Source organism: Gordionus sp. m RMFG-2023, chromosome 3 (assembly GCF_954871325.1).
Source record: "Gordionus sp. m RMFG-2023 chromosome 3, tfGorSpeb1-WG-v2, whole genome shotgun sequence".
NCBI lineage: Eukaryota > Metazoa > Nematomorpha > Gordioida > Chordodea > Parachordodidae > Gordionus > Gordionus sp. m RMFG-2023.
The window spans coordinates 34,208,723-34,219,956 of NC_088777.1; the positions used below are offsets into that span (position 1 = coordinate 34,208,723).

The 11,234-nt window shown below is 26.7% G+C and overlaps 2 protein-coding genes across 2 annotated transcripts in view; both read right to left on the reverse strand.

Annotated features, from left to right (window-relative positions):
- LOC135927270 (uncharacterized) overlaps positions 1-8,091 on the reverse strand; it is a 50,274-nt gene extending 42,183 nt beyond the window's left edge. The window contains exons 1-3 of the mRNA XM_065463225.1: positions 8,008-8,091; positions 6,886-7,023; positions 6,669-6,774 (exon numbers count right to left, since the gene is read on the reverse strand). Of these exons, the coding sequence (XP_065319297.1) occupies positions 6,669-6,774; positions 6,886-7,023; positions 8,008-8,019 (256 nt within the window). The 5' untranslated portion in view covers positions 8,020-8,091. The remainder of the gene's footprint in view (positions 1-6,668; positions 6,775-6,885; positions 7,024-8,007) is intronic.
- Positions 8,092-10,133: 2,042 nt separating this feature from the next.
- LOC135926918 (uncharacterized) lies at positions 10,134-10,862 on the reverse strand. The gene is made up of 2 exons (XM_065462850.1): positions 10,732-10,862; positions 10,134-10,476 (listed from the first exon to the last, which is right to left on the reverse strand). Exons 1-2 carry the CDS (start codon positions 10,860-10,862, stop codon positions 10,134-10,136), a joined length of 474 nt encoding a protein of 157 aa, XP_065318922.1.
- Between the last annotated feature and the right edge of the window lie 372 nt (positions 10,863-11,234).

Sequence of the window (11,234 nt, forward strand, 5' to 3'; positions counted from 1 at the left end):
AAAAACAGTTTTGAGTGAAATTTTTAATACGAATATATTTTTCATAATATTATAATCTACTATTATTTTAAGATATAATATACCAACTAGAGGTGGTGCGACAATCATATATAAAATCTTAATTACTTTCATTATATCACTCTGGTTCTTATTTTATAGTTACAAAATGTTTCATTTCTAATATGCCATCCTTGCCGTGTAAATAACTCAAGACTTCAATATATTTGCATAATTTCTTCTAAAGATTTTTACTGTTTTTGTTTTATCAATTTATCTAACATAATAAATTCTGATATGGCTTACCATCGTGAGTGTCATGGCTATGACTACAAATTAAACAGCATTTATTATTTGTGTGGCTATGTAATTTAAGATTATTACTATAGCTGCTGAGAGTATATGTAGATAAGCAATAATGGTCAACTGTGTGGTCGTTTATATATCATTAAAAAATGGAAGATAATCTTTTGAAATTTAATATCTCACAAAAATTTTCTCGATTATTTATCTAGCTTCCATCATGTCATCTAAGAGGAAGCTCTAGCCACCATATAGTTTTATGATTTGGATTGGTCGATTATATTCTCTTCTTCAAGAATTGTTGACTTGGTAAAGCCTATAAATTTTTCCTTATTAGTCCATTCTATAAAACATTGTCTAAAATGGTATCAGAAAGTTATATTCGTTTCATGACCTTTTGTCAATGTAGCTTGCTAAGAATTTTATAGCCTTATGTGGTTTTTAAAAACCATAACAATTAGGCATATGTATGCATTAATTAACCTTTTTTATCATTTGAAATTCTTTACGCAAAATTTTTTTATATCAGCAATCGAAAATATTTTATACTGTAATAAATAGATTCTGTATTAAAAAATATTATTTTTAGAAATGTCTTGTATTGTTTTAATTATTTATATGCTAGTTTATTTTGTATGCAAAATATTATAAATAACAAAATATGAAATTCAGAATAATTGTTTAGAGTTTAGCATATTTTAAAAATGTATAATATATTTATAAAACCCTGGGGTATGTTCGCCTCCCATAAAATTTTTTTTTAGCTGAGCCCCCTGAGATTGTAAGGGCTAGCGACGCCCCTGTATTGAAAGTGAAAATTCAAATATAATAAATATAATTCAGCCAATTAGAATGAATAAAATTCTAATAACTGAAAGAGGAGATGGACAATGTTTATAACCTCGTGTTAATTTGAGAATTGATAGGCAAAATATTGAACTGTTGTTTCATACTGGTGAAAGCATTTCAATAATATTTAGGGAAAATTATTATAAATATTGGCCTGCGGTACACTTTAAAAAGAACTTATGTGATCAGACAATTAAGCCCAAATTGAGAATGGTTCTCAATGATATTTGTTCTTGCTTTATGGGTGGTAGAGAAAATGTTGAAACTATTATGGGGTGAGATTGATTACCAATCTTGGTTCTTCTAATAATTATTGCGATATTTTTTGGCAGTAAATAATGCTTAACGAGAAATAATTGCGGATAACATCCTAAGTTAAATTCGTGGAGATGGCTAATTTATTGAGAGAGGAAGTAAATCACTTCATTAATTCTGATATTTATGAAACTTTCTACAAATTAATAGCTAAGCTGTGTAGCTCTAAAAATAATATTGAAATAAATGAAAATCAAATTGCTGATTTTAAAGTTAATGAATTAAATAAAATTCATGAAGCCATACCGATAATGTAAAAATATAGTATATTTTTAAAGACACTTTGGGTTGAATCAATGATTATCAAGTGGAGGTGAAATTGAAAGAGGGATGTTCACCCATTTTTTTTAGCATGTATATGAGTTCCTTTATAGTGAAAGAAAGAAATTGAAGAAGAATTAGACCATTGGATTAAAGATAGTATTATTATGACAGTGGAATTATTAGCTCCTGTATAAAAATCAAATGGGAAGTAACAATGGGTTGTTGAAGTTAAATATCCATTTCCTAGAATTGAGAAAATTTTAGACAATTTAAAAGGTGAAAAATATTTTTTCATAGTGGATTTTTCATCAACGTATAAGCAGTGCAGTCACCCTTGTAAAAAATTCGCAAGTTATTATAATTACTTACTCTGTAAGGTTTATTTTCATTTTGTAGATTATCTTTTAGGTTAAGGGTGTCAGCACCTATTCAACGTACCATGGCTTCTGTTTTGGAATTGGAAAGTGCATTTTATTATAAGATGATGTGTTGATAACTGATGTGACACCAGAGAAACATAATCAGCTTCTTGAAGAAGTTTTAAGAGAATTTGTGACAAAGGCTTAAGAGCCAGTAAAGAAAAGAGTGTTTTTGGTGTAACAGAAATTATATATTTGGGTCATCAAATTATTGGGGTGGGAAACCTCTTGATAAAAATTTAAAATACATATTAAATATGAATCGGCCAACAAGTAAGGTTGAAGTGCAATCCTTTTTGGGTATTGTGAATTATTATAATCGTTTTGTGGAGAATTTTCCAAAAGTGGCATATTCATATATGATTTATGAAATGTGATCATTTTGGGTGAAAATTGAACAACAAGGGGCTCTAGAAATATTAAAGAAGAAAAATGCCGAAGCAATAGGGGGTTTTTAAAAGGAGTTGACATGTGTGTGTACATTCATTTTAATTAACGGTGGGTCCATTTTGAATTGTGAGATGGTTGAATGTGGATTAACCGTGTAAAAATATTTTTGTGTAAATGATATTAATAAGGAAAAAATTGTTAATTTGACTATGAGGGTAAATTTATTTGGCTAATGGGTCTTCATTTAATTAAAATTGAAAGTATAATAAAAAAAATATATTCTTTTTCTCAATGTGAGAACTTAAAAGTGTAATGTGATTTAGCATTTAAATTTATTTGTGAGATCTTGTAGATTTACCATTTGTTACACGACATTATTTATACCCCTTCGCATATCTTATTTAAAATTGTTTATTTTAATTTTTAAAAAACATGTGTATTGTGTTTTTGCAAGAAAAATGTATTTTCATGAAAATTTTTATTTTATATCCCCTCTAAATTAAATATCCTTAAAAATAAAATATTATATACCACATGGATTGTCTATTTTTCTAAAGAAATATATATATATGTCTACTCAAAAGAAATATATTGTGAATTAGTATTATCTAGTGCTGTAAACATTACTAAAAAAAAGTGTTACCGTTACTCGTTACATCTGAAATAAGGAACGTTCTACCGTTACTCGTTACCTTTTCAAAAAAGGAACGCGCGTTACCGACTTTTCAAAAAGGTAACGGGCTACATGTTACTTAAAAAAATTAAATATATACAAAAATAATATTTATTTTTTTCCGACAATATATAATAAAATAAAACTATACAAAAAGAATATATAAGATAGTTTTATAAAAAAAAATTTCATGTATGGTTATAATATAAATAAAATTATACAAAAATATTATTTTATAAGATAATCGTTATGTATCAATTTTTATTTATTTTTAGCAACAATTGATTTCAAAATTTTGATCAGACAAACAAGAGCGCTTAGTGCTCAAACAGCTGGTTAAACAATGGGATGTTATATATAGTATTTTAAAATAAATAAAATCTATAATGAAATTCTCTGTAAAATTTTATTGTTGGATAAATCCTGGCTACGCCAATATTCCATATATATATATATATATATATTATTTAAACAAACAAGAAATAGAAGATATTGTATAAAAAACTCAATATAATGCTTTGAATCAAAACCAATATTTTGTTAATCTTGGGTTTTTAATGTTGGTTCCCAGCTCAATACTGTAGTATAATTTAATTGCTTATATTTAAGGCTGTGCCGATCCACATATTTTCACCGATCCGATTCGATATTGCTTCAAAACCGATTCGATTGATACCGATCCGATATTTATATTGATTTATCACCACCCCCCTTTGAACCAAATTAAGAAATCAATATTTTTTATGCTAAAAAAATACATTTAATAATTTCTTTATTTCTACAATTAAAACTATAATTAAAAAAACATATATTTAATAATATATCCATTTTATGTTGGTATGAATTATAAAATTGTAATATTTAATATATAAAATTATAATATATTAGATTTTTTTAATAAATATGAGAACCTCTCGATTTTCTGGCAATAAGCTTCGACGATATGGACTATCTATATCCCCTGCCTTACTAAAGGCAGACTCATATGATTCCGCAGATAACGCATTTTGCAAAATTATCTTTGTCTTTTGTAAAATATTTCCATAATTCAGATACCATATTTAAAAAAATTCTTTTATTTAAAGTATAAATAATAAAATTGGCGTTATTATTTAAAAAGATTTGAAATAAATAAAACTTTGGGTGTTCCTTTCTATTTTTATAAAAAAACTTTTAAATTATAAATCTATTTTAAAAATAAAATAAATATAGAGGGTGTTGTGCATTTACATTGTTTAAAAAAAATTATTTAGAAAATATTATAATAACGTAAAATAACGTAAAATAAATATACATAACATAAAATAACAAAAAAAAGAAAAGTAAAAATCGAATCGGTTTTTATAGATATCGGTACGATCCGATATTTTTGGAAAACGCTAAATATCGGTGCGATATTTAATATCGGCAAAGCCTACTTATATTTTAATTCCATGATTAAGCTTTTCAAAATTTTATGAAAGAACATTATTCTATTATTAAAGTAATGTTTAAAATAATGATATATTAATTCATCTTTTTACCTATGCTTTTTTAAGTTTGAACTGCTGGGTATTGAGGTTGAAATATTTGCGTTGGGATATAATTTACATTTACAAAGTGTGGACTTGGTACCATTAATTTTCTTTATTGGTTTAAAATATATTCATCTGAAGAAGTAAGTACTATCGACATAATATTCTTAAAATAAATTATACGAATAATAATATCATTATTAACTTTTACTTTGAATTTTGATTGAATATTAATTTCGACAGAAAATTTAACAACGAGAATTTAAAATAAAAATGAAGGAAGTGGTTGATATGAATTAAAACTCAGCTTAAATTATTAATATTAAGAATTTAAAAATAAATAAAACTAATTTTATAATACAATAAAATATATTTTTCTTTTTGTTGATATTTTTTAAGAAAAAATATGAAGTATCGAGTAACGATTTGCGTTACCGTTACTCAAAAGTTACCTCAAAAATAAGGTAAAGAATAACGTTCCTTTTCTTCAAAAAGTAACGTCGTTAGTAACGGCGTTACTTTTTGACGTTACTTCACAGCACTAGTATTATCTGATTTATTCATTAAATTACACTATTAATAAAGTTATTCTTTCAAATTTTTTTTATATAGCTATTTTTATAAAAAAATTTACAACTATTTTTATGAATTTATTTACTATCTACATACACGCATTATAAATCAAATTAATGGTGGATAAAATTTAATACTTATGTAAATGTACCTATTATAAATCAATTATAAAATAATTCGGGATACCAATATTTTAGTAACGAATACATAAGACATGACGAATTCGAGAATTCAGACAAGTAGAGGAATTATAACTTACTGGGTTTATTAAATAAGCACTGGCCTTATAAATAGGAGGCATATCATAAAATGTCAATAATAATATTTTCGCAAATATATTATTTAACCATTAGATGGCAATCAAAGATTGTAAAATTTTGATTGCACATAATGATATTAGGATTATTATTATTATTAATAGATGCATAATTTTAATTATAAAAAATATAAACACTTTGTGATGTTTATCGTAATTTTGTAAAAAATATTATTTTTCCAATTAATTGAGAAATTGGCATTATGATTAATAAAATGAGAATTAAAATACTACCTTTGATAATTTAGACACTATTTGCGATTTAGTAAATTTTGCTATTTATCAACTACCCAAAAGGGGCAAACTATACTCAGTAAGAGAGCAAAAATTCTATTTAATTACAGAAAATAAAATTTCTCTTTTTATTGTAAATATTATTAAAAAATAAAAAAAATTTAATCCTAACAACATGAACATTGTATAATGGGTCATTCTTGGTACAATTAAAATGTGTCCCTTTTTTTTACTACTTTTATAATTTTCAGCAAACAACACAATATTGTCTTTTCTTATTTTTGTCATCTTACAATTCAATAATTTATTTTTATAAGGACAATTTTGTTATAACTTTGAAGTTTTTTGTCTAGTGGAGGAAGATGGGGTTATAAGATTTATGGAGGGAAATAACAGAAATCGGATTGAATATATAGGAATAAGATGGATCTTATAATTTAATTTAAGAAACACTTCATATCATCATCAAGTTTTAGTTCTTCTGTAATTTTGATCATTTGCTATATTATTATTTTCAGGGTACTTTTATTTCACCAATAGAATTAGTCTAGAAAAATGGAAATTATCATGAATTTTTGTGGTGCAAAAATTATTTTGGTATAAAAGTGTGAAAAAAACACTATTTGTACAATATCTCTTGAGTGTTTAGCCTCATTTCCAATTGAAAATATGGTAGAAAATAAAATGTGTATAAAAATATATCTTTTACCAAATTTGAAAGATTTTATTTTGAAGAACAAAAATTTATAGGCTTTTGCCTCTTTACTTCGATTTAGCTCCAGTTTTTCCTGCTATTAGGCAAAAATATAAATAAATTATACTTATATTGTCATTGTCAGCTATAATGGGGTCATTTTTGATATTTTGATCGTCTATTTTCGGGCTGGTCATATTTGTGTCATTTATCTCATTCGAAAATTCATAAGGCTTTATTGAATGACAAAGGTATAATTGATTTATTCATATAAGATTATGTTTAAATTACTTATTTTAAAATTAATACCAGAGAGTTGTAAAATTAAAATAAATTGAATATACTCGATCTATGATAATTGACCTGTCCAGGTTAATAGAACTTGCCTTGACTGAATCGCCGAATATATTTAACGCGGAATCATCACCTTTTCTAGCTGGGCGCTGGTAATAGTTTATATGCTGATCTAAATCATCGAATATCTTTTATTGAATAAATGCCGAGTTTAAGTGAATACTTTTATAAAAATTATGAGTTTATAAAATATAAAAATCACAATAAAAAAAAATTGCATATAAAAAAATATATATTTTATAAAAATATTGTTAATGTAAAAATATATATATAACTAAAACATACTACATATGGATTATTTGAACATGCATACCTAAACTTAATTGAAACCAGCATTAAAGATTTTCACCGAATAGAAAAATTATCTTCCATAATACCAGAGATGTTGCCAACAAAGATAAGTTTTGATCAATTTATCCTTGCATTTACAGTTAGCGCGAATTCGCGGAGAAGTTTACAAAATATAATATATAATAATTTTGCATTCATTTTTGTATACTTTACTATAAATTTGGTTAACTGTGAAAGCAGGGAAGACGGGAAGAACGTAATTGGTATTGTTAAATTAGTGTAATTCATATAAAAGGTTACATACAATATTCCTATCATTTTTTTGGTTAGAATCTCAACACTAGTGTTGTTAAACGGCTCGATTTGAGCCTATTTTTAAAATGGCTAACTCAATATTTTAGCCAGGAAAATATTACGCAAGTCTGAAGATTTTGGTCATAGATAACACAAAGGTTTATACATCTATTAATGAAGCCTCGAGGGCCGTATAAAAATAGGCTAAAATCGAGCCGTTTAACAACACTACTCAACACAATAACTATCATTGAATGATAATCATGTGATATAAATTTATTTAGTTTGTAGATAAAAACTAACAATATAAAAATTTTAAAAAGAAAATTTTAAAATAGGCGCCTCTAAAAATGGCTGGCACCGATGAAGATTATTATACATATATTATTTATTCATAATATACTTTAAACAAAATATTTAAAAAATAAATTGGAAATGAAAAAAAATATATGATAGGATAGAATGAAAACGTTTATAGCAAATTTCTGATTATAATATATAAAAAATAAATATAAAACTTTCGTTACTTTAGAGTTCATTTCAGAATATATATTTTTTTCTAAATTTTTTTAAAATAATTTTTCCAAGTATCCAAATATGTCCAAAACAAAAACAAATATTTTAGGGAAAAATTTATTATGGAATAAATATTGCAAAAAAAAACAAATAAAAACAGAAAAGTTTCTCTCCCTCTTCTTGAAAAATCGATAATTATGTAAAAATAGCACTTTCATTTTTTTTCCTATTATGAGGGTGATGAATATTATTGGGTAAAATAATTTGACATTTATAAAAGGTTTTAATGAGAACACTAATTTTAGGATGGTCAGTATAGTTTTATTTCTGTCTTTATTATTCTTTTTTATCTTCTTTTTTTGCTTTATTTTCTTTGTTAGACTTTCGCTTTGAGTAAGTATTTATTTCCTTCGGTGTGGAAACTTTTAAAATAAATGGAAAGATCATTAAGAATATTTTTCTCTGCCTTAATTCATATGTTTATTGTTTCTTGCAAAGAATTCTGAGAGATATTATTGATTTCTTTAAATTTAAACCACTTCTTTTTTTATTAAATAGTGTGCTAACTTCATCAATGAAATATAGGCCCAGGTCATGGCTAGAAAAATATCTTATACTTATTATTCCTTTTTTTGAATGATTGAATATCACAGTTATAAAATAAATCTAACAAATAAAAAGAGTTTATAAATATTTACTATTCATTTCCATATCACATTTTGTAATAAATAGAATATAATAAATAAACATGTTGAACCGATTGGTATTTCAGTTCTATTCCTGGTTTTAGTTTAAAATCCTAAAACGCATTACTTCTATTTCATAAAAAAAATTTATATCTGTTATATCCTTTATAAATTCGTTAGTTCTTTTCAGTTCTTTCTAATTTTTAAATTAATCATAATATAATTTATTAATTGGCCCTTAATAATCTATTAAAAATAAAAACTTAAATAAAAATCCTTTATAATAGTATTTTAAAAACTTTAAAAATTAAATCCAAACAAAAATTAAAACTAAGTTGAATTTCTGGTAAATCACCGAAGCTAGGGAAAATTTTGGTAACTCATTAAAACTCGGGGAAATTTTAAATATTATTTATTTTTAAATATTTTTTATTTATTTTTAAATATTTTTTTTATTTAAATGCGATCGTGTGGATATGGATGGAAAATTTTTGATGTAATAATAATTCAAAGTTTCATTACTCAAAAGTTTTAAGAATTTCATATTTTTTTCCTGTAAAAATTTTCATAATTCTTTGATTTTACATTAAAAATAGAAAGGTGTGTGCTATATTAAATGCTATTAAGTTGTTTTTTTCTTTTTAGCTTTCACCTTTTCTGGTGGTAAGCTCCTTCAATATCTCTCTCCACTTTATGTTATTCATGCTATCTCTTTTATCTAATTTTTACTTCTACATATTGGCTCTAACTTTATGGTCCCATTGAAGTTTTGGCCTTCCTCTTTTATGTTTACCCATCACTTCCAAACTCTCAACCTTATTTCTTATATAGTTCATAAACCTTTTCATTGTGTGCCCATACCACCTAAGTCTGTTTACCATTATCTTATTCTTAATGGGCACTACCTTTAAACTTCCTAGTATTCTTGTACTTCACACCTTATCCTTTCTTGTTACCCCAGCAATCATCCTCAGCATTCTCATCTCCATAGTTTGTAGACTTCTCTCGTCTGATTCTTTGGTTGGCCATGTTTCCGAACTATATAGAATAGTTATTTGTACTATGGAACTGTAAATTTTTCCCTTCAATGGATTCTTTTGTCAAAGAGCATTCCAGATGATCTCCACTTCCACCCTTGATTAATTTTACTCTTTATCTCTTTCTCTATTGGGCCGTTTGTTTGTATAGTGGAGCCCACATATTTGCAGCTTTCAATTGCCGATATCTGCCATTCATTTATATCAATGCTCTCTGTTTCATTTCCTCCTATCACCATATACTCCGTCTTTTCTCTGTTTACTTTTAGTTCGTGCTTTTCTGGGATATTTATCCAATTCACTAACCTTTCTTCCATTTCATCCATGGATTCGGCAGTATCGCAATATCATCTGCAAATATCATATTTCACGAGACTGTTTGCGGTATAGACTGTGATGATACATCTATTACTGTTATGAAGAGAATTGGGCTAGGAGCCGATCCTTGATGAACACCCTCGTGAAGCCTGCTGAAGTACCAGTTGTGCTACGGACCATTGTTGTATGGACCATATACATATCCTGTATTATTCTTTTATATTTTTCGGGAAGATTTTTATGGCGTAGCGCCCACCAGATAAGTTTTTTTGGGATTCTATCGAAGGCCTTTTCTAGATCGAAAAAGACCATGTGTAGCTTTTTGTTCTTTTCCTTGTATTTTATACTCATTTGCCTAAATGCGTGGATTGCATCAGTTGTTGATCTTCCAGGCATAAAGCCAAACTGAGTGTCTCCCATTTCGATTATGTCTCTTAACCTTTTTTCAATGAGTTTTCGTAAAGTTTAAGACAGTGTGACATTAGTTTTATGACCCTGTTATTTTGACAATTGTGTGGATCCCCTTTTTTGAAGATAGGAACTAGATAGCTCTGCCTCCATTTTTGAGGAATCTCTTCGTTTCCCAGTATTTTATTGTATAGATTTGTGAGGAAATGTATTACATCATCTCCTAGTGCTTTAAGGCTTTCTATTGGAATATCATCTGGACCATTAGCTTTGGTTTTTCATATACTTGAAGCATGTGATTATTTCTTGTTCTGTTTTTGGTTGTATAAGGTTTTGATATGGGGAGTGTTCATCTAGATGTAGTATGTTGGAATTAAAGTTGAGAAGCTCCTGAAAATATTCTTTCCATCTATTCATTATAGCTTTTTCCTTTATTATCAATTTCCCATCTTTATTTTTGATTACTTTCGGAGCTCCGTTTATATCCCTAGAATTCTATTCTCACTGTTTGGATAATCTGTATATTTTATTTTGCCCTTCTTTGGTATGTAGTTCTTAATACATATCATCGTATCCCATAGCTTTGGCCCTAGCCACCACCTTTGTAACTATTCTCTTAGATTTTTTGTATCTTGTCTTGTCATCTGGGTTTTTGGATACAATATCATATTTTATATAGGGTTTTTTCCTCCTGTATAGTGGTTTGTACCTATTCATTCCACCACCATAGTTCTTTGTGTGATTTTGTTGCCCCCCCCTCTTTCCAAGTCTAGTGTCGATTTGGCAGTG

What these genes read in the sequence shown, in the direction of transcription:
- LOC135926918 (XM_065462850.1), bottom strand. Translation starts at nt 10,862, where the DNA reads ATGAATAGATGGAAAGAATATTTTCAGGAGCTTCTCAACTTTAATTCC. An exon ending in GAAATAATCACATGCTTCAA is followed by an intron (nt 10,477 to 10,731) that starts GTATATGAAAAA and finishes CATTGAAAAAAG; the next exon opens with GTTAAGAGACATAATCGAAA.